This window comes from Sparus aurata, chromosome 13 (genome assembly GCF_900880675.1).
Source record: "Sparus aurata chromosome 13, fSpaAur1.1, whole genome shotgun sequence".
NCBI classification, from domain to species: domain Eukaryota; kingdom Metazoa; phylum Chordata; class Actinopteri; order Spariformes; family Sparidae; genus Sparus; species Sparus aurata.
Genome location: NC_044199.1, coordinates 11,293,420 through 11,316,653, shown reverse-complemented (window position 1 = coordinate 11,316,653; position 23,234 = coordinate 11,293,420). Strand labels below are relative to the sequence as shown.

At 41.5% G+C, this 23,234-nt stretch overlaps 1 protein-coding gene and 1 pseudogene across 2 annotated transcripts; both read left to right on the top strand.

Annotated features, from left to right (window-relative positions):
* The first annotated feature begins 418 nt into the window (after positions 1-418).
* On the top strand, positions 419-10,821 carry vsig10l2 (V-set and immunoglobulin domain containing 10 like 2). The gene is made up of 12 exons (XM_030437301.1): positions 419-500; positions 1,832-2,185; positions 3,017-3,292; positions 4,019-4,294; positions 5,367-5,654; positions 5,732-5,989; positions 6,067-6,357; positions 7,405-7,755; positions 8,475-8,597; positions 8,684-8,708; positions 8,817-8,917; positions 10,117-10,821. The coding sequence occupies exons 1-12, from the start codon at positions 431-433 to the stop codon at positions 10,260-10,262; spliced, it is 2,559 nt and encodes an 852-aa protein (XP_030293161.1). The 5' UTR covers positions 419-430; the 3' UTR covers positions 10,263-10,821.
* A 2,260-nt stretch (positions 10,822-13,081) lies between these two features.
* Positions 13,082-22,503, top strand: LOC115594247 (complement factor B-like; annotated as a pseudogene). The gene is made up of 18 exons (XR_003986444.1): positions 13,082-13,203; positions 13,655-13,861; positions 13,949-14,134; positions 14,241-14,417; positions 15,011-15,097; positions 15,599-15,738; positions 17,049-17,193; positions 17,316-17,446; positions 18,141-18,248; positions 18,425-18,559; positions 19,304-19,410; positions 19,662-19,794; positions 19,905-20,043; positions 20,249-20,325; positions 21,273-21,373; positions 21,488-21,617; positions 21,939-21,988; positions 22,137-22,503. The product of XR_003986444.1 is annotated as a complement factor B-like (transcript).
* The last annotated feature ends 731 nt before the right edge of the window (positions 22,504-23,234 follow it).

Sequence of the window (23,234 nt, the reverse complement as noted above, 5' to 3'; positions counted from 1 at the left end):
TGTTAAGACCCCTGGATGTAGTTAATGTGTATGGTGTGTGTGTGTGTGTGTGTGTGAGGGAGTCTAACCTGTCCACCCGTGCATCTGTTGTGTATAATAGATGAGCTCCGTATCACCATGTCATTCTAACCCTGCATGAGAAAGAAAGAGGGATAGAGGGATACAGAGAAAGGAAAAACACATGAATAATTGAGCCCAAATCAGTTTAGTGACCGTCCGTCCCTTCCTACTCTCAGTCTAATGAAGTCAGTGCCTGCAACTGGATTCTCCGAGAAACTTCTGGATCGGGGAGACGAAAGGAACGCGGGCGTCTGAGGGAAGCCGATGACAGCCGTGTAATTCGTGGTCCGAGAGCTTTGCCTTTTGATCCGCTCTGCCACTTTACTTTTTGGAGTAAAGAGGCTGTTGGACTCAGGATCATCATGATACCATGGTGGCCCAACTGCTAGGGCTGGCCTTTCTGTTTCTACCAACCAGTCTGGTCACCTCTACCACACATGGTGAGTCCAGTGTCTTTGGATTCACTTACAATTATCTGAGTTGTGGTAAATATATATCTATGTCACAGGATTTGAATTGTTTGATATATCATCATATTTTGTTGTGATTCTAGTTTTCAGCGTAGAGTTCAGACTTCGAGTTTAGCACGACAGATGCTCGATACTGGAAGCTGATATTGATATTTGATACTGTATGTTCAAACTGTATAAGTGTATGTATATAAAAAACACATAACAAAAATGGTTGATATGGATATTTAAAATTTAGGACCACAACATGCAACAATTTGGTCTCCGGTGGTCTCCGGTCGACACAGTGTCATCACTAAAAAAAAAAAGTATTGTATTACTTATTACTTTACTTATTTACTCCCTCGGAAAAGTGATACAGTACACCACTCAAAGATTTTTTTACTCCTCAATGTTTCCTGAGATGCATTGTCACGTAGTTGCCAGTTAAGAATCTGACGTTAAACTTTTCATATGCCCTGTCCTAATAAGGAGGAACTTAGAAATGGCTAAATGAGACGAAGGAAGTTGTCAGGGACATTAAACTTAATCGCGCCAAACACAAAGACTCATGAATTCACTACTCCGTCTTTACAAGCCGACGTTAGTTGCAACTCTCTTTTTGTTGAGGAAAGCAGGGTGATGCTAACTTCCGGCTTATTCTACAAAGATACGTCATGGCTACACCACTCTATTCACAACAAAGATGTGTCATGACACTTTTCAGGTTGAGCAGGTCCAGATTATATTCTTTACTCAATTAATTTACAGAGACAACATTCCCCTATGAGCAACCACTTGGTGACAGTGATGAGAAAAAACGGCCTTTAAATGGGCAGAAACCTCGAAGCAGACCCAAACTCATGTTGGGTGGCCATCTGCTTTGACTGGCTGAAGGAAGGAGAGTAGAGATAAAGAATTAATTTAAATGAGAGTTAAACTATATGTAACGGGCCAAACACAAACAAAGTTACTTGAGCAGTTGCTCACCAAACCAGGGCTTTATAGTACATCAGTCCAAGTGTCCAGATTAGTGACATGTTTCTAACTGAAGCTGTAGTTATACTCTCTCAGAGTCAGCGCAAGAAGAGAAATTAAATGGCAGGTTTAACCTTTTTTCCTTCTGTCTGCCCATTATGCACTAATCGGGTTAATCCCTTATCAAACTATTACAGTGTGTCTGAAAATTACCGCGTAATCAATCCCGTAACTGAACACTGGGAGAGCACATGACACGGCCATCTCCTTTTCCTCCACACACACACACACACACACATACACACACCTTTAATGCATGTCCATGTATCCTCTCCCTCCTCCAGCGGTTGAGATCAATCCCAACTGGGAGGTGGTTTACCGGGACACCCGTGTGTACGGGGTGGTGGGCAAAGCGGTGATCCTTGAGTGCGGTCCCACCATACCTGACATGTACATATGGAGCTTCACCAAGCCCGGCACTGAGGCTATAAAAGCTGTGGTGTACAATTTGGGGAAAGGAACGAGGATCCAGAAGCTGGCCGAGACGCTCGGACAGCTGACGGTCATCTCAAACAGTGCATCTGTAAGCATCGAGAAACTGCCTCTGGCTGCACACGGCCTGTTTACCTGCCAGGCCTTCTATGACATAGACAAAGATCCCAAAGTGTACTACTACTACGTGCACCTCACTGTCCGAGGTAAGACTTCATGCACACTGGATCCATCTTTTCTCTTGAATACCACGATGGTTCATCCACATGCTACTCAAACGCACCTAAAGAGTAAAGATCAAACAATGCCAGTGCTCTCTAGTGCGCAAAACTAACATACGCCAATACTGATATATCTGCGATGACCTCAACCTGGACGGTAACACTGACTCACCAATGTATCGGTTGCTCTACTCAACGCTCTCTAATTGAGCAGTCTAAGTGCCTGAACGATGGTTTTCAGTTGCTTTGAGCAACAACTTACTTACAGCTGTACTGTAAGTACATTTTAGAGGTACTCCTACTTTACTTGAGTATTTCAATTTTCTGCTACTTTATACCTCCACTCCTCTGCAATTTGGATGCAACTATTTTACTTTTTACTCATTAAGTACTAAATTCCTAAATAGTGTATTTTATTGCCGAAAAAAACACACATGGCAATAATCAGAAAAATGCTGATTTTCTGATACAATAATCAAAAATCAGATGACATACAGTATACAATATGTACAATCATGACTACACGTTTTAGTTACTTTTACTTATAAATACACACATATATACACGTTGTACAATCTGTATGGGTGACTTTCACTTCACTTTTACTGAATATCTTAACATGATATCTTTACTTTTTGTTGGCCATCTTGTATTTTACAACAACAACAACAACAACAACAACAACTGTGTGCTAAAAAAGTGTCTTTAAATGTTTTATGATAGATATATAATACATGTATATACTTACTGAACAATAATTTCCATGCTTTAGATACAGTAAACATATCTACATGTGTGACTTTATCTTGAATGCAGTTCCCGTCACTAAGCCTTACCTCCTCATGAGCGATGCATCTCCGGTGGAAGGATCTACGATGTGGATGCGCTGCAACTTGGATAATGGGACTGGGCCAATCCAGTATGTGTGGAAACATGAAACCCGTAACGGCACCATCTCAGTAGTTGCACAGGGCACCAGCAGCATTATCAATGTGACTGATGTTAACCGCAACCACACCGGCTGGTACCGCTGTGTGGCCAGCAACGCCGTCAACAGCGAGAGCTCTAACCGGCTATGGCTAGACACTATCTGTGAGTATTTTGAGGGTGTTTTGGCCATAAGCATACATGATTCTTTCTGCTTTGGCGTCTTTTCTTTTCTTTTACATTGAGAGGACATGAATCTTCAGCATTTGTTTAATAAATCATTATTACACTTACAACTGTTGTGTTACTTATATTCATTCTTTTCTTTTCTCTTGGTATTTTAAGAACATGTGTTGTTTCTTCTTTAGCTTGTATGTTAAAAAAGAAAAGAGACAGGGGCAAAAACAGAGCGTTTCAGAGCCCTGCTACACTGGACAGCATGAGAAAACATCACAACCGCATTTTTTGACCATTAAAGCAAATAAAGCTATTCTAGTAGTCATCCAAAATACCGAAAATATAAAATCATTAACCTGGAAATGAGAATATTATGTCTCCTTTAAAAGCTCAAGTTGGTGGAGACCAAAAATGGAGTGAAAAGAAAGTGAATACCAGACTTATATTCATCAGATGGCCAGAAACACAACTCCAAATGATGATGTTTGACAGCTGGATGTGTACATAAAGATTTACTGACAATACAATACAGTTTTTTATGGGTGTGACTGAACTGTAGAGCATTAACTGACAATATTATTAATTATTGCAGTTTAAAGACGAAACAGAAGGTGTCTCACTTTGAATTTTAGTTCTGAACAGTGTAACACGATGTTGCTCAGCTGTGGTTAATGTCCTTCATACCTTAAGCATCTTGGTGTCCTCTCTCTTCAGTTGGCCCGGACATTCCTCAGATAGACGTGACTCCGTTCAGTATAACAGAGCGAGGATATTCAGCCCTGGAGAGAGAGACTGTTTCTTTACTGTGTCAAGCCCAGTCCAACCCGGCAAGTCAGTACGTCTGGTTCTACAACAACTCCCAGGTCTACACGGGGCCGCAGTTCACCATCACCAAGATCCTCCGCATGCACACTGGCGACTATGCCTGCTTGGCGCAGAACACCTACCTCAACACCCGCTCCAAAAAAACCATCAGCCTGACTGTCTACTGTGAGTCTGACCTCTGACCTCGGACCATCCCATCAGTCCCCCTGCTCCTCTGTGAACCTCTCCACTCAGTGCAACGTGTTCTTCTATCTTGTTGCTGCAAATGATTGTTAAAGACTGAGATGTGATTAAATCACCCAGATTTTACATTCATAGCACAAGACTAAAAGAACTCAAATCAGGGTCTGAATCCCCTCTGATTTCCATCTTTATCAGGCCTCAACGTCCTTCTTAGATACAACTCCGTCACTGTTTCACTTCCAGCTAAACCTCTCCTGTTTTCAATGTTACACACAAACCTTCTTCACTTCTTCTCCCTCCATTCACCACATCACCTTTCACTTTTCAAGCTCTTTATTATGAATACACTTACACGCCAACACACCACGGCAGAGTGTGGAAGTGCTGCGACCCGTTTCTCCCGTTCAGGAACGTCAGGGAAGTTGACGGGACACTCTGGCAGGTACCTCGCTGTGATGTCACAGCCATGGCAAGTGTTGGTTGGCTGGAAGCCCGGGTGCTTGTCATTCTGCTCCTCTGTTTGGTTTTGCTTTTAGAGTTCATCATGATACCATATTATATCGATTCTGTGGACAACGATACGATATTTGATGATCAAAATCGATGATACTATATATATCATATGTCGTTTGAACACAGTAACAGAAGCTGCCACCACTTTCTTTTCTATTTTTGTTCATAAATTAACAAAACACATAAATATGGTTGACCGGTTATGTCCAGTAACAACAGTTTTTTTTTTTGGCCTCAAGTGACGCTGAGCAGCGGTCATAGAAATTAAATGGCTTGGACTGGTGATTTAGACATGCCATGGGAATGTGAAAATAAAGGCGAATGATAGAATCGATGTTTTCCCTTTCGCGAATTTGCATCGATTATATTGGATTGTTGATCACTGAATCGATATATATCAATCCAGATCATTGGATCGTGACACCCCTACCGTACATCCTGAATACTGTAGCCCCACAGGCACTTTCCCTGGCCCTGATGACCTCATGTAACCCCCACTTTGCACATCCCTGCCTCGTTACGCTGTATCCTATCCCCACAGACCCACCTGATGGTTCCCCCTCCTGTTCTGTGGAGCCGGCTCTGAATCACACCTCTCTGAAACTGCTCTGCTCCTGGACCGGTGGATTCCCCTCCCCCTCCCTCCACTGGACCGGAGACCTGAAAACATTGGGACACACGGAGGCTGACACAGGGACGCAGACAAATCAACTAACCAACACTACTGTCTTGCTGTCGACTGAAGGCATGGCCTCCAACGACAGCTCGTTTTCATGCATGGGCTCACACCTGGCACTGACACAATCAAGAGTGTGCAGCACGCGAACATGTAAGGGAAAACAAACTGTTTTCTTAACAGCTCTTCAAACCTCTCAAGTTTCACTTAAACCTCTTCTCTTCCACCAGATATCCCCCCTGCCGAACCAGTGTGTTTAGCCTATGTGACTAACAACAAACAGTATCTGATGCTGTCCTGCTCCTGGGATGGAGGATCTCCAAACGCCTTGGTGTGGTGGGAGGGCCCGGGTGACCAGGGCAAAGTTGGGAAAGAAAGCTCCAACGTCCTAGTCCTTCGTTACGGCACCGCCCGCGGTGGGAAACCCTACACCTGCCACGCTAAGCATCCCCTTCTGATCCAAACCAAAACCTGCAGGCTCACTCTGGGTCAGTATCAGACACACCTTACAACAAGGAGCAGGTAGGATTTGTGTATTAATTCATGTGTATACTGTCACCTGTAGAGGCTCCTGTGTTGCTGACACAGCGCAGAGTTGTGTCTGTGTATGAGGGAAGTGATGTCCAGCTCACCTGCAACCTGAGATCCAACTACCTTCCCACCAATCAAATCACCTGGTTTAACAATCGTGGCTTGGACGTCAAAGGCACATCGAAGTACACACTGCTGCGAACATCTGCATGGGCCAATCTGACTGTGAGAGACACACATGAGGCTCAAGACAGCGGCGAGTACAGGTGCACCACCTCCAACGCAGTGGGAGGAACGGAAGTCAATGTCACCTTACTGGTCAAGAGTAAGACATTCTTTTCTGTTGCTTTGATCTGTACACATTTTAATTGAATAGTCAAAAATTGTGTGAAAAAGGCTAATTAAATGATACACGTATATCTGTATGGGAAAATATGAAGTTACAGTCAGCAGGTAGCTTACCTTCGCATTAAAGACTTGAAACCAGTCTGGTGTACAAAACAAAAATGTAGAAAGACCAAGTGGTAGTTTTAGTCTGAGACATAACCATCTGTAAAACCTGGACTTGCACTTTTTTTTTCGTACTTATCAACCAAACAAGAAGTAACATGCTAAGTAGCGAGCATATGGTGAGCTAGACAGGCTAGCTGTTTCCCCTACTAACTAAGCTAACCGGCTGCTAGCATTAGTTTTCATATTTACTGCATAAAGCTGAAGGTGGCGTCAATCCTCTCATCTAACTCTAAGCAAGAACGTGGATGTGCATATTTCCCAACGATGCCAAGAGTCTGAAGCTATGCTAGTGTCTTTGTGACATGCGTTAACATGCTAAAAATAGCTTTTTTAGCTTAGACTCAATGTACAGATGAGGCTGATGAGAATCAAAGTATAATATATATTATCTGTATAACCACATATAAAAAGTGTTTTTTGAACAGATCGAACAAACAATAAATAGCATGTTGTGACCTGTCTGGACTAGTGAACTGGGAACATGGGTCTTGTTGGTGTTTACAACACCGATGGTCGTCTGAGCTATACTATTGGAAATTCACCTTCTGAAAGTGGTATTAGGATATGGAACAAGTCTGGCTAGCTGGTTAGCATGCGAACTTCACTAGCTATCTCTGCCTCACAGTACACATCTTTGACACAATATTGATATTGTTAGTTGCAGACATTCTGTTTATAATTTAACTTACACATGTATTGAACCTTTAATGTGAACTTCATGGCAGTACTATAGGAAGGATTCATCATATTTGGACGACAAATACCTACAAAATTCAATAGCAATCCATCCTGTTGAGATATTTCAGTGTCGACCAAAGTAGTGCATCAATCAACTAACTGCATTTTGTGTCTCTGTCAGGGCACCCCATGCCGCCCAATGCGACCCTAGTCAAAGTGATGTACAACAGCCGAAAGCGGAACGAGGTGGAGCTTGAGTGGCAGGTAGAGAGCGAAGAAGAAAGAGGTTGGACGGGTTTCATCCTGGAGCACATCTGGGTGCCAGAGCGACCAGGAAGGAGAGGCAGGAATGATACAAAGGAGGACACAGATGATAGAATCGGCCCCCCAGTCTGGTACCCTAGCATCATCCAGGACCCAGAAGTCAGGAGTCATACAGTAGGAAGACTGACGCCAACCGTTACCTACCAGTTCCGCATCACACCTGTCAACCACCGCACCCTAGGACACCCTTCTGCACCAAAGACTCCAGGTATATGAGGTGATCAGATTGAGGAAGGTGTGGTCAGTTGTAGGGATGTTGGCACAGCACTGAGCAAAGGCAGGGGCTTGAGTTAGGGCTGTCATGAAAACAAGAGCAAAACAAGTATAAATGTGAACATTTAAAAGTTGACAGGTGAGTTAGGTGATTATTTGAACATTGTCGATGCTGGTGTCTTGCTGTGATTGCTGTTTCAATGACAGTCTAACATTTTTTTTCTTTTTTTTTTTTTGTTGTTACCCACTTAGGTGAAAACACAAACAAGACACACATACAGACAATAACACACACCTCATGTCTATACACCTTCTACACACTCCCTCCTTGACTCCTTCCCTGCCCTGCTCTTTACCTTTCCTCTAACTGTCTCTGTGTGCCTCTTGTAAATTGTTTGTGTTTATTGTATCATGTAAAGTAGGCTCTGACTGCTCTAACCATGCCCTGGTGATTGTTTAGTGATAGGAAGGCTTGTAGTTCAGGTGTCAGGGTAGGTTAGGCCAGTGGTTTTCAACCCCTGCTTTTTTAAAGTGAAGCAATGTTTTCTAAACAGTCATACATTTGGTTTATTTCACGGTACAAAAACAACTCTGACATGGGTTGAGAACCACTAGGGGGAGATGAAACACGATAGAAAAAACAATGTCAGACACCTATTGCAGCAACTGTCAGAGGTGTACTATTTTGCAATGTGTAACTGTGATGTGTTGCAGCGGAACCACGCTACAACGTGTACCCTGCTGTGATTGGAGCAGCTATAGGTGGGATGCTCTTCGCAGCCATCGTCACGGCGCTGCTGCTCCTGTTCATAATCCGCAACCGCAACAACAATCCTCGTGAGTCACGTACCCAAGCACGAACATCCCTTAATATAATCAATGCCCTGCCATGTTTCATTAATGTTCTATGTTCCTTCCCCCAGGACTACATGATATGCTGTTTGGGTCGTAAGTACCTGTGTTTCTGTCTAAAGAAATACTACCAGCATTTAACAATGTGCAGTTATCTATGCCAAGATATGCAATTAAAACTGTTTTGTCCTCTGGTGTCTCCAGGCAGCACAGCCAGTCAAGGGAAAACATCAACTTGCCGGAGGATGAAGTGGTTGGCGGGTCTGAGGGAGGAATAGAGGAGATCGGTGGATTAGCCAGTCCAGGCAAGATGAACCCACATCAAACACATTCTGAAGCAAAGCTAAAGCTAGACTGTACATGTCAGGGTTACCACATGCATTTGTAAAACAATATAGAAGAAGAAATCCAAGGTTTATGCCAGTGACAGTCCATCCCATGCTTATGAAGGTGAAGTTCTTACATTTCATAACCAAAAGGTCAGATGTTAAAACCACTGTGCTTTGCTTACTGATCCTTGACTCTGTCACATCCCCTTACTGGCCCCACTGTTTATGTACGTATTTCATTAGATGAGTAGTGTTAATTTCAGAGGATGTGCACTGCCAACGCTCCAAACAGAAGCAGAATACGAAAGGCAGCTGCCATGCATACACCAACGCGTTGTCAAAAGCAGGTATATCTTCGGCCTCACGTACCCCTTTTCGACCAAAGTGAAACCCTAATCCGGGACCCTTATAAGCACCTGTTTGCTTTTCAACGGCCATGAGAGTCACATCATTCAGTCACTGTATACATCGCCAAATTCCCCAGCATTGCTAGAAGCAACTGTGGCAGACTACACTGACTCTTTACAAGTGCTGCTCCTGGCTTTGAATGCCTACACTGGCATCCAAACATGACTGGTCCTCTGAGCACTGCTGCTTCAATTTGTTGTCGATAGCGAAAAGACTGTGTTGATTCTCCTGTGGATAAGTCAGAACACACTATACTAGCTCTGGTTTGTTAAAAATGGCGGTCATAAGCGGTTTCAGTTGGCCCTTGGTCACAATAACCCAGCACCCAGCCCCTGATGGAAGTGATTTTTACCAGCACAGTGTTGGTGCCACTCTGGAACCAGTTTTCCTGGCTAAGAGCCCGTTCTTTGGCTTTTGAAATGCAAAGAACTGTTCACTGACTACCTGCCTGTTAACATAATGTGCATGAATGCAATAGAATAATAAATACAAGTAGCGCGATGAATGTATCTAAATGTAAAACAGTAAAAGTAAAAATCCTTCTTGAAAGATCTTACTGGGTAAGAAAAATGCTTCGTTTAATTACTATGAAAAGTACAATTCACTCAAAAAAGTTGCTCAAGTACATGTAATCGAGTAAACTGGAGTAAACGTAACTCATTACTAGCCAGCTCTGCATATATAATCTTACTTTGAATTCATTACCATCTGTGTCTCAGAAGTCTGTGTCTAACTGATGCTGAACCTTTGCTCCGGGCTTCTTCCAGGTCCAACCTTGGCTCTACCCCGGGCGTCTTCACCCCTCACCACCTCACCCCTGAGTGCCACCCCCACCACGAGCCAAGCGCCTCCCCCTGGAGACGACAACGAACCTGTCAGCGTCACCATCACCGTCAAGGCTACAGGCTCATAGTCACATGTCACAGACTCCTTCGGTTGTAGATGAACGTGGAAATAATGTTTTTGTAGACAGCGGACAGTTTGTGCAGTCACTGACTTGGATCATATCTCGACTACATTAGCAGTTACAATCCTGTCCCAACTTTCTCTGCAAAACTTTGGCATAAAGTAATGTAAAGCACAGACACAAGGGATCAATTCATTTCTAGACAAAATGATATGCATGTATACCGTTTTTTGAACATGAAAAACCTTTTGTTTTAGCAGGCTACCTTCACAACAACCTAATATGCTCTTAGTAAGTACCCAGCAGATGATTAGGTCCAGATGATTTATACAGTTTTTTTTTTGTTTAGTTTACTACACTTGGTACATTTTGTGTTGAAACTAATACTTTTTACACATGAGCTAAGTGGTGTAAACAAGAGCTCATATGGACTGATGATGGTAAATCATTGACTGTACAGCTTTGGTGACTGAACCTGCATCTTCAGCACTACATGAATCCACCAAAGGAAAATAAAATAAAGAATATTATAAAGTGGAAGTACATTTCTGCTGACTCACAGGAAGTTGTAGTGAACTGGCATTGATTGCTTTTCTTCTCTCAATTCTGAAATTGCCTTTTTAGGAAAATTATTTCTCCTTCATTGATTAAGGGGATCTCAAGGTCTCCAAGTTTCGCCCCTTGGAAACAGCTGGGACAATTGCGCCCCTTGTTTTATAGCCGAGTTATGTTTACATGTGGGCAAAATGGTACCATTAAAAGTTTGCTTTTCCCAGCTTGTTTTGCCAATGTACACGTGAATATACAGACAACTATTACTGGATTACCTTGATACTGATGAAAACTAAAAAACTTGAAGATTCCCAGGCGACGCCTTGAGGTGTAGGTCTCGCAGAATCTAAAAAACACTTGTGGGACTATGTCATTGTGGATTTAAGGTACCTTATTGGCCTCCATGAGCCGTGTGTCACAGCTGCATCTGCTGACTGACGTTCCACAGGGACGAATCAGACTCCTGAGAAGCTCCTTTAAAATGAAACATGCTGGGTTGTCAAAAATCTGTCAGCTCCAGGTTAACTAAGGGCAAAGGTACCGAACCTGTAAAGTCGCGAAAAGATAATAATAGGCCTTTCTGGGGCTGGAGAACAGCAGATGATGGTTATAATTAATGCAAGACAAAGTTATTTCTTCAACACTATTATATATGTTTCCTCACCTCTGTCATCCATGCAAATATTCTCTGGCTTTTTATCTCTGTGGATGATGCCAACACTGTGGAGTTATTTCTTCAAAAGTGCAACAGAGAATTTCATAACAACAGAAACGGGTGCAAAAGGTCACATCAACACAGATTTGCTTCATTCACCACAGCTGCTTTTAGCTGCTGGAAAAATCTATAAGAATCCTTCTCCGCCATCCCTACATCAGGCTCTGAAAGGAAAAGTAAAGAGAAAGACTAAACAGACACAAAACAACAATAAAAAAAAAAAACATATGCACAATTTGCTGGCCCTTCAGTTTTAAAACATATTTATTTTTTTACTCCTCAGTGGTTTTAGCATCTGTCACAGACCAGGTCGTAAAGACTATTAGCAAATAATTCTGCTGAAGGGTCGCAGACAGTTACAGTCAAACCAGGCTGGTATTTACTGGCCGTTCAATCAGTAACTGCATCACCATGTCAATAAGCAATGCTCACCAGTACCTACAGTTTTTGGGAAATGATGCAGCATGTGTGTACTTTGTCTTCGTTTCACAATTACTTTGTTTTTTTATGCAACATGTGACTGTCTGTGTACACATGGTGCGAAATCGACGGCCAAAAAAAGGAACGCTATGGCCTACGTATTTGGGAGTACTACTCCCAAAGACCTGTAAAAGGATTGTAAAGCCTTCTGTGGCTCCAAAAGGAAGCTGCATGTAATCTGAATACTGCCCCCAGTAATGATACTCAGTAACTAAGTAAGGGCACACTCACACTTGGCCCAGTTGCTCCGTACCATGTCCCTCCTCCCCAGCCTCTCACATTCCTGGATTTCTTGATTTTGCAAGGCAGCGTTATAGCATGATTACACTTCATGTCCACGTTGTGCACCCATGCTTGTGCTCGTGCATGAGCCGCTGGAACCGTGCCAAAGCACACCTCCTCCAACTGCGCCAGGGCCAACAAAGTGTACCACGCTTGAGCACGGTATGGAGCGCTCCTACTAGTTGAACAAAGTGGACTCTGTGGGTCAAATGTGCTTGTTTGACCGTGCTGTAAGTTGCATTATGTGTAATGTAGATGCCTGGTCTTGAGAAGGAAGAAGAATGCTGACAGCTTTTTAAAACCTACATTACCCACAATGCAACTTAGCCATCAAGTGACATCACTAGACGCAGTTGATCAGATTACATGCAGCTTCCTCTTGAGCCACAAAAGGCTTTGTACTACTTTTTTCACATATGCAGTAATGCTCCCCGAGTCCTGTAAACACACATTAAGGGTGTAAAACTGGTGAAGTCGCCCTTTAAGGTCAGAACACACAAATGTGGTCACAACAGTCAAAATGAGCAGGTAACATGGATTGTATCTAATTGAAGTATTGGGTGTAGGAACGTAAGACTTTTTCTTATGATACTTAAAAAGTATGACCAGTTATCGTTATTTAATTACAAAACACAGACAATCAAAAGACCAGCTCGATCGGAGGTGGGTTATTCGCTTCTCCTCGTTATTTGGAACCAATGCAGTAGTAAAGATCCCCTTTTATTTGTCTTAAAGTTAATAAGTTCCAGGTTGGTCTATGCCCACCCAGTCCCTCTTTCTGTCCATCACTGTACCTTTTGAAATAAGTGTTCCTGCTCAATCCTCTCATTTTGATGTTGTTCCTCAGTGAAAGGTTCAACATGGGATTTTCTGTCCCCTGGAGTTGGCTTATTGCACTTTCATTCCTCCTCTGTATGGGTGAGCTATATTTACTTGACTTTTTTTTTTCAAATGTCCACATATTTACTGTATTTGAGTTTTTCTGAAATTGTTAGACTTGTTGATAGAAAAAAATCCACAAAAGAAAATTCATTAGTGACTTTCTGCTGCTGAAAAAGTTATGAAATCATCCAATATTTTACATACAGTCTGAATATTTGTTTTCTCGGCTTGAAAAGAGACTCTGCTGCCAACCATTTCAATTTTGTTTTAACTAACACATCTACATCGTCATTATGAATAGTGCCATCAAATATGAAACACACAACATGGGTATAAGCTTTGTAAACAACGTAGCAACAAATCATAAAACCTACAGAGTCCCACTAATCAGCTTGTGAAAATATTATATAATGTCTTCTTTGACCCTGTAGGAAAGCTTTCTAAACTCTGAGTGCATTACTAAACCTCCATGACTGTTCTTTTTCAGGAGGGGAAGTGCGCTGTGATTGCACAGAGACAAATATGCAAATTGAAGGAGGTCATTACAAATTGACCAAGCAGCTGAGGGCAGGCAGCATGTTGGTCTACAACTGTCCCGTGGGTTACTACCCACACCCGGCTATGACCAGCCTGTGCCAGCCCAATGGCAGCTGGAAACCGGCACCCAAAAGATTTTCACCTCAAAGATGCAGGCGTGAGTGAAATGAGACAGATGTTTCTCACTTTGCCTCAGGCTTCCTGCTCCACACTGTAACTCAGATCCTTTTGTTTTGCTTTGCAGTTGTTGAATGCCCTGACCCAAGTGTGCTGGAGTACGGCAACGTCTCCCCTCCTCAGGAGAAGTACTTTGTGGATAATGAGACCACATATGAGTGCTACTCTGGGTACACAATGCGAGGCTCAACCAAACGTATTTGCTTACCAAGTGGAAAGTGGAGTGGCTCCACTCCCATCTGTAGTCGCGACTGTAAGTCCTGAACAGCAATCTACCTCCTCTCTCCCTCCTCTGTCCCTTTGGCGATACACCCTCACTCATGGCTGTTTCTTGTCTTTTGTTCTTTTTATTACCTCAGCAGGAGATCATTGTGCTGATCCTGGTATCCCAGCTGGTGCCTCGAGAACGGGAAACATGTTTGGAAATGGCGGCACAGTGAGATACAGCTGCAATGGCAACCTGTTTTTGATGGGGTCGAAGGAAAGGGTGTGTCAGGAGAACGGCCAGTGGAGTGGCAATGAGCCAGCATGCTACTGTAAGACTGATACTGACAAATTACGTCCTGTGCCATGTGATCAGAGCTCTGCTGTGATAAAGCCTGCTGGGAGCGTAACTGAAACAGTGCTGAATAATGGGATGTTAATTAACAGGAGTCATTGTTAGCGTAACTCTTAAAAGGGACAATTAATTTGCAATACTGCTTCATTTGTATTTATTAATCCTTCATTGTTGGGAGGCCTGAGAGAGATCATGACTGTTCGACTACTACCAGTTAGCGAAGCGTGTGTTATCAACTCACTGATTACTGCACAACATACAACTGTATAGCTTCACATCTTAACTCGAGCAACACATATTTATGAATATAACCTCTGATTTTGGTTGATCACACTGTACAGAAGAAATTACTTGGAGATTAAGCTACATATGTTCCTGGTTGACAGGCGACTTAGCGCGACTTGTTGCTTCACTAGTTAGCCATCCAGCTTCCGGTCACATCAGTTTACAGGACCACTGTGAATTCAACAATAGTCTTTGTGGTGAAGGTCGAATAATCTTACTTGCTTTCTCTTTAATATCACTTAACACAGTTGAAGACTTCTGTTCATGTGGCTTTGCTTCTTGCAGACAAACACACCTACGACACTTCCTTGGAGGTTTCAGAGGAATTCGGCAGCTCAATAAAAAACACCCTCACCATTTTAGAGCCAACTGGTAAGTTCTTGTAACTGGTCTGATTATACGTATCATTTAACAGCGATGATTTATGATAATTTTGGCTATGCACTGGTGTAGGGATGACATGTTTTTGTAGGCTAAACCATAGGCTACCATTGCCCTGGTCCCCTTGTCAAAATGCCCATGGGATTTTCCATTGTATTGTGGATTATTGCAGAACATACAATAATATCAGCGGCAAACACAGGTGAACATGAATGATTTTTAGAGTGAAAATTAAATCACCAGCAGTAACTGGCTAATGTGAGGCTATAAACAAGCTACGCTGCAGTCGCGTGACCTCGACGTCACCACCACTAAGTGTCTACTACAATACACGGTTTCTATTAACTGATCAATCTACAAGTTCTAGAGTATGAATATACCTAACAAAATTTTGCCTTTAAGAAACGGACTGGTGAGTATATGAGTTTCTGTACTCGCTGTGATGATTTTTAATGTACATGCAATTGATAGTGTTTGTTGTTGACTGTTCAGGCGGCATAGAAGCGGGAAGGAAAATTGCTGTCTCAAAAAATGGGTCACTTAACATCTATATCGCAGTGGATATTTCTGAGAGCATTGAAGAGCACCACATCAATTCCTCAAGAGCGGCTATTAAAACACTTATTACAAAGGTAAGAAACAAACAACTTTCTTCTTCATTAAAAAGGAATGCTGAGTTTGCAAACAGCCACCCTGGAGTGGGACTGGAGATGTGAAGTTGTGTTGTGCTGATTGTGGGGTAATTTTAAAGGTTGCACATTGGATGAAAGTATAGACTGCGGTTGATGGATCCTTAGTCAGTGTGTCTAGTCTGGAAATTAGATCAATCACTTTGTGGCCGTTTGATACAAGATTCGACTATTTGCTCTGTTTTCGTTTTTAGTTTTTTCCGTAAAGGCCTCGACTATCTGCCAATCAATATCAGCCTTCCCAAGTCTCGTGCTCATTTGAATGCCTTTCTTAGTCATCGATGGTGTGAAAACATCAGCTTCCCACACAGTCAAAGGAAGTCAGTGTTATAAAATTCCAGTGCACCAAAGACCATCTCTCCTGCTGGGTTGCTCACAGAGCTGTCATCCAAAGAGTTCATCATAGGTGACGCAGTGAAGCAGGTTGTACCACTGTTGATTCTCTTGCTCATTGACACATTTAAACCACGAGAATCATAGCTGCTACCTCAAGCTGCCAGTAGTTCTTAGAAGGACATTGATTGATTCAACCATTGTGTGCCTGAAAAGATGGATTTGCAAGCTCAAATGATCAGACAACTGTAAAGACAACTGTTCCAGGTTTCAAGTCCCATAAACATAGATAATCTGACAAATTGTTATCATTTCCCACAACCTGATCGATCAGCAAGTCAAAGACAGTGGATAGTGAACATCCAGCGGGTAACTAGGCCATATTTCAAGGTCTTTGATAACCTGTTATCTTCAAAAAGTGTTGATGGTGATGGTTGATAGAAAGTGGTTGAATGCTAATGCTAGCTAACTACAATCGATTTTGTTATTTGACCGTGAAATATGGCCCCATGTCCCTCCACATTTTCACACACTATTATCTTTTCAGTTGCGGGCAGTTGTGAAATTGTAATGATTTTGTCAGATTCCCAACGTTCATACAACCTAGCACACAGCAACACAACATCATAATTTTTCTCATAGGCTTACATACAGCCAGACTTTCAGGGAAGGCAGCCTGATGAGGCAAACAACATGCAAATCAGTAAGGCATAAAATAATCAATTAGTGGATCAGGCAGAGGGTCACGCAGGCAGGCAGGAACACGTTTCAGGGTAGCGAAGGGCTGATGAAGGAACATGGAAACAGGTGGAGAAGTCTGAGGGAACAGGGTGGACGGGCAGAGAATGGCCTGAGGATGTGAAGATAATGGCTGAGGGAGGGACAGAAGGGGCAAAATGTGACATTTTATGTTTCCTCAGATTTCAAGCTTCACCGTGGCTCCAAACTATGAAATCCTCTTTTACAACTGCGACATATATGAAGTCGTCAACATTCTTGATTTTTGGGATGGCACAGTGCCACTGAGCAGCGTCGTGCGTGTTCTGGAAAACTTTGCAGTAGGCGGTGAGTCAAACGGAATCAGAGATGTGGAAATACTTTTTTAGTTTACAGTGTGATTTATGTTTTACTCTGTGTGTGTGTGTGTGTGTGTGTGTATGTGTGTGTGTGTGTGTTTTGACTCACAGACAAAACAACTGTTGGATCGGATCTGAACCTTGATTTGAGACCTTCTTGGAGAGAATGACGATGATAAAGATGCGGGTTGGAGAGGAGGATTTTAAGGAACATCGTCACGTCCTTATCGTTTTTACAGATGGTAATTGAAGTCATTCTGTACATATTTCATATTTTTTTAACTTAATCTAGCAATAGACCACACTCACACAGCGGCCATTTTCCTCTTACGTCACGGTCAGGGTGGGAAGCTCAAATGTCGTACTGCTGTTCCAGGTTGCAAGTCATGTCATGACACGTTGTTGTTGTCATGTCACTGCTTCCTGATGGACACATTTATGTGAACCTGTGACTAGCTAGGAAGCGGTTGGATGCTAACCTTAGCTAATTGGTTATCAAATATGTTGTTTTACCTTGAAATAAGTAGCCCATTGTTCCTCCAGACTTTCACTGTCCATCATCCTTTTTGTTGCTGGTCAACCTGGAATGGTGAAATGACAACAAGACCAGCAGTATAACATTATCCTGGTGTTTAAAAGCTTTCCACCCTCAGTGTGATGTCAGTGGAAAATGACCGCTGTGCGAATATTTGTCAATAAAGTTGCCAGAAGGTGCGTTTCCATCCACTTGTTTGATAGGCATATTTTAGATTTGCACACAAAAATGACCTGAGGGAAAATAAAAAGATAAAATATTGCACAAATCCTTTGACGATTGGTTGAGGTGGAAGCGTTGGTGTATCGATAAAAGCGCAATGGTATGGTCGGTATCTCCATGAGCCAACCCTTCCCTTCCTTCACATTTTACTGTAACACACTGCTTTCTTTCATTTTTAGGTGCTTATAATATGGGCGAACCTGCACCTACAGTGGCAAAAATAAAGGATATTGTATACCATGGTGGCACTGGTGGAGCGGAGACTCAGTCAAGAGAAGAATATCTTGGTGAGTGTTATTTTCGATTTGTTGTGTGTGTGAGTTGTTTTGTTGTTGACATCCACCTTCCAGCTACATCTTTTGTAATTGAGATTTAATTCTCACCTAGTCACCAGCCGGGGCAATGTAATGTTTTTTAACACAACAAAAAGAGAATAATTTGTCATGCCACATTTATTTTACAGACATTTATATTTTTGCCATCGGAGAAGAAATCTTTGATGAAGATCTGAGGCCCCTCACAGCAGGGGAGGATGGCAAGCACTACTTCAGGATGAAGGACATTACAGATTTACATGAGACTTTTGATGACATAATTAGTAAGTCAATCTTTGCATTTGTGTGCTAGTATCTAACTTAGCATTCATCAGGATTGGCTGGGATTGGCTGGCTGGCTAGCTAACCCTGCAGTCGCCGGTATTTTAGGCCTTCTGCAGATCTAGCCGCTGTTTGCATACTGCACACTGTATGCGACATTCGTACTTTTAGCACAATGTGGCATAAAGGCTGAGTCATGTTACCCTGTTGTTTTCTCTTCAAGTGAGATTTCAACATTTTCGATGATGAACAACACGAACAAACAAAATACATGGCACAAATCATTAACAGCTTTACAATATGTCTGAAAGTATGTCTTGCACTTATAATGTTGATGACACCTAAAAAACAACAACTGCTGACTTAAGAGTAATTTCATTTAATGCATTACATTTCTATCTTTTACTTTTTTTTTTATTATTTGGTTTATTTTTAACTAATGTTAATGTGTATTGCAATATTACTGTCCTTCGGCTGCTGTGACAAAGAAGGTTCCCCGTTTGCGGGACAAATACAGGAATTCTGATTCTGATTCTGGTAACTGCTTAAAGACACTGAACTCCAAATTGCTCCAACTGTGTTTGGAAAAACTGAGTCACTTTGGAAAAAGAATTTAAAAGATTATTATAATGCTCAGTTTAATCATTGAGCTTGTTCCCTATACTGACCCGTAACCACATGCAACAGAGTTTTCCGCATTTATAGCCATGTGCTCACATTGATTTTTACTTTTTTTTTTTACGCAGATGAGGAAGATGTTAAGGGTCTGTGTGGTCTTCACAAGGACTATGACATGGGTACCAAAGACAGCAAGCGGAAAAGGTATCCATGGGTGGCATTCGTTATCGTCCAGGTGAAGGTTTCATTATTTAACTTGATAATATATCTGTGAGAGAGTTTTGAACAACTGACAATCTGATTCTTGCAATGCTTTATATGATGATTCAGGCACAAGAATGGTTAAAAAACATTTACTTTCTTTTAATTGGTGCCAAATGAGTAACATGATGTAAATGTGAAAACAACCAATTGTGCCCTGCTTCTGTGTATTATAGTGTCACTACTACACTGTATTATAAATGTATTAACCATTTCAAACTTCAGAAAGACGGAATCTCAAAGAAATGCCTCGGCTCTCTGGTGAGCCCCGACTTCGTCTTGACTGCCGCTCACTGCCTTCCGTTTGGAACTATACCTGAGCACGTCACAGTTGAGATTGATGATGGACAGGGCAGAGGTATTTACAAAAATGTATTCAGTGCGTTCTTATGCCTCAAACATTAGGTAAGCTTTATTTTTCGGCTATCCAACAGCAACAGCACTAACACTTCCCATTGTGTTTCACAGTGAAAAAAGTTAAAATGTTCAAAATACACGAACGGTACAATGTCAACGCTAAAGTTCACGAAAGAGTCAGTGAGTTCTACGACTATGATGTTGCCCTCATTCAACTGGCGAAACCTGTTGAAATCTCTGCTGCCGCTCGGTGAGAAACACACACACACACACACACACACACACACACACACATGCTAAAAGCTATAAATGGATAAATTAGATTTGTTACAAACTCATGTGCCCATGGAACAATGTTATATTTGTAATACTGCATTTTTATAAATAGATATGCTGTGTTCAAAGTTATTAACTTGAAACATCATCGGCTCCATTGTTTTTGGTGTCTCATGCAGACCTATTTGCATACCTTGCACCAAGGAGACCAGTCAGGCTCTAAAACTGGTTGGTGCTTCCACCTGCGAGCAACAAGGTGGGTGATGTAGTCCTAGCTGAAAACATACGTGGCATAATAAATAATAAGTGTAAATAATAAATGTTCTTGGCGACGCTAGTTACCTCCAAGAGCATGGGAGATTGGAAAAGAAGGCAAGAAGTAATAACGTCTGCAATTATGAGACCCTGCCAAAGTTATTTTGGCCCATCCAGAAATGAAATCCTGGCACCGGGCCTGTCACACTCACTGTTCTAATATGTGGAGAAATCCTAGTGCCCATCAATGAACAGCCAAATATTAAAGATTTAAACAGAAAACTTTGATTCCCACTATTAAGCCTTTATAAGCACTATATTATCACTTTATATTGTTAAGAACATATTATAATGTGTATACAAGGTACTTTTGCATGTTTTTGTATTTGTCAACAATTCCTCTCATATGAAACATTCTTAACTGTGTATAAAAAATATGTTTTTAATTCATTCATTTATTAATGGCGACTGCAGGGAATCATATCCACAAACAAATTCTCAGTTTTTCATAAAACATACAACATGTATTAATTGTTTACAGCTATAAGAAAATCATACACAGGCAGGTTTCCAGAGCTTTCTGCTGCATACCTTGTGACCTATATTTGTCACAAAAGTAGAATACATACACATTTCTTCAATAATATATATAATAATTTTAATTGGTGCATCATTAATACATGTTGTAAAAAATAAACAATACATCACAAAATAAAACACAAATGCATGACAGGTCATATTCATATGAAATGTCAACTGTGTCATATTGTCAATCATTCACTATCTGTTACAGAGGCTTACTGATGAGTTATAGTTGTGACAGATACAATAACACTTAAAATGTCCTTAATTACATTAAAGAGGGTCTCTGTGAGTTTTAAACCATGTATTAATTGTTGATGTACTCTCACACACCATTTACTGTATGTTTGTGTTCTCTTAATACAGAGAAGCTTCTGCTAAAGAATCATCTCGAAAGCCTCAGTTTCCTGACCAGAACGTCCAACTTGGTAGATGAAAAAACTGTCCTTGCTAAGCTTGGCGATAATGTGAGTCTTAAATTACTATGTTGTGCCTTGTGTTTTTGCGCCTGCTTTATTTATTTTCTTTTCTTGAGTATATATACTTTGATCTATGGTTCTTCTTCTTACTTACTAATGCAGAGAGGTGAATGCATCAGCCACGCACTAGATGCAGAAGGCATAGATACGGATGACCCAGAGGTCGCTGTGACTGAAAACTTCCTGTGCACTGGTGGTCGAAATCCTCAAAGAGATCATATAGCATGTAGAGGTATGGTCCCTGTAATATATGTATAAACATGAATCCTATACTTTCAAAAGGAGCAGCTAGTTCTCCCATGAACATGCTTGAATAAGGGTAATTACACCAACACACAGTAACTTGAAACAAAGAGAGAGGCATCCGTATCTTTGTCCGATCGGAGGCAAGTGAGGAAAATGGTAAAACAACTGTGCAAATACACAAATATGTGTCTTCTTCTGTTTTCTTCTTTTTCAATTTCAGTGTTTTTGAATTTTTTTATTCAGATAAGTAATTGAGGGCCATTATTTTGGGTGGACACCATGTCTGTGTATGTATTTCTTGGGACAGGTGATGCTGGAGGTGCTGTGTTCAAGAACTACGCGCTACGCACAATACAGGTAAACAGCGGATTACGTATTCAACAGTATACCTCAAAAGAGTTGTGGTAAATATCTCTCCACAGGAAAATAACATGTTTTTGAAACACATGTAGGCATTTTGAAGTTCTTGTCGACGTTGTAAATTCAAAAAATATTCCTTTCACAGGTCGCACTGGTCAGCTGGGGAAACAAGGATCTGTGCAAAACAACTTCAGGTCTCGTCGAGTCAGATGACACCTCCAGAGATTTCCATATTAATCTTTTCAAAGTTGTCCCTTTTCTGAAATCTGTCCTTGGAAACGACAACCAGGATGAGTATGCACCACTTCAGTTTTTGGAGAGCTAAATTCATTTACATACTGTACTTTGCTTTGGTGTTTCAGTTATATGATTGATATATACAGTGTTTTAAAACATCAGCTAATTATTTGCAGATTGATAAACAATGAATGATGAGTTGACGATGAAAAAAGCTAGAAAAAAAAAGTTTTCACACAAAATGCTGTCATTAAAGTATACATACATATACCACATCATATGTTCATGTATCATACATTCTAGGTTTTTCATTATACGTCTGTGTCCGTCGTCTCGCTGCATGACCGTCGCTTTGTCGAACACAATCACAGAATCAGTCACGCATTGTCAAAGGGAGGACCTAGCCTCACTCTCACACACCCCAAGCATTTAAATGGCCGCTCACATTAAACACACAAAAATAGGAAAGCGTGCTTTATCGACGCACAAGTGGATGCATATGTCAGATAGTTGAAACTCAACTATCCACATTTGAATGCAATAAATTCAAATCGCAGCTATACACATCACGATCTCGGCTCATTACAACACAATGAGGCAGATGAATCTTGCTCAACAAACAAATCTCATTTTCATTTCATGCAATTTCATGTGGTGTTTATAGGTCAAGTAGAAGTAACCAAAATGTTCATTAATGGACTCCTATCCATACTACGTGCTGGTCATTGGTCCAAACTGCCAAACAGGAAGAAAGAGCATCCGATGGGCTTCATGATAAAAAGAAACTTGCTGTGATCTGTGACTACCAATTGTGTCGGGATGATTATAAACAATCTATATTGAGCACCTCACCTTTTCCTAAACAACTGAAGTAGATGGGGACCCGTTTTAAAATGTTAAAAAAAAATAATAAGCTGAAAATAGTACATAAAATGGCTCCATACAGCTTTTGCGGCGTAATCCAAGTCTCCAGAAGCCCCTGAGGACCCACATTGATTTGATAAAA

What these genes read in the sequence shown, in the direction of transcription:
- vsig10l2 (XM_030437301.1), top strand. Translation starts at nt 431, where the DNA reads ATGGTGGCCCAACTGCTAGGGCTGGCCTTTCTGTTTCTACCAACCAGT. An exon ending in AGTGTGCAGCACGCGAACAT is followed by an intron (nt 5,655 to 5,731) that starts GTAAGGGAAAAC and finishes CTCTTCCACCAG; the next exon opens with ATATCCCCCCTGCCGAACCA. An exon ending in TGTCACCTTACTGGTCAAGA is followed by an intron (nt 6,358 to 7,404) that starts GTAAGACATTCT and finishes TGTCTCTGTCAG; the next exon opens with GGCACCCCATGCCGCCCAAT.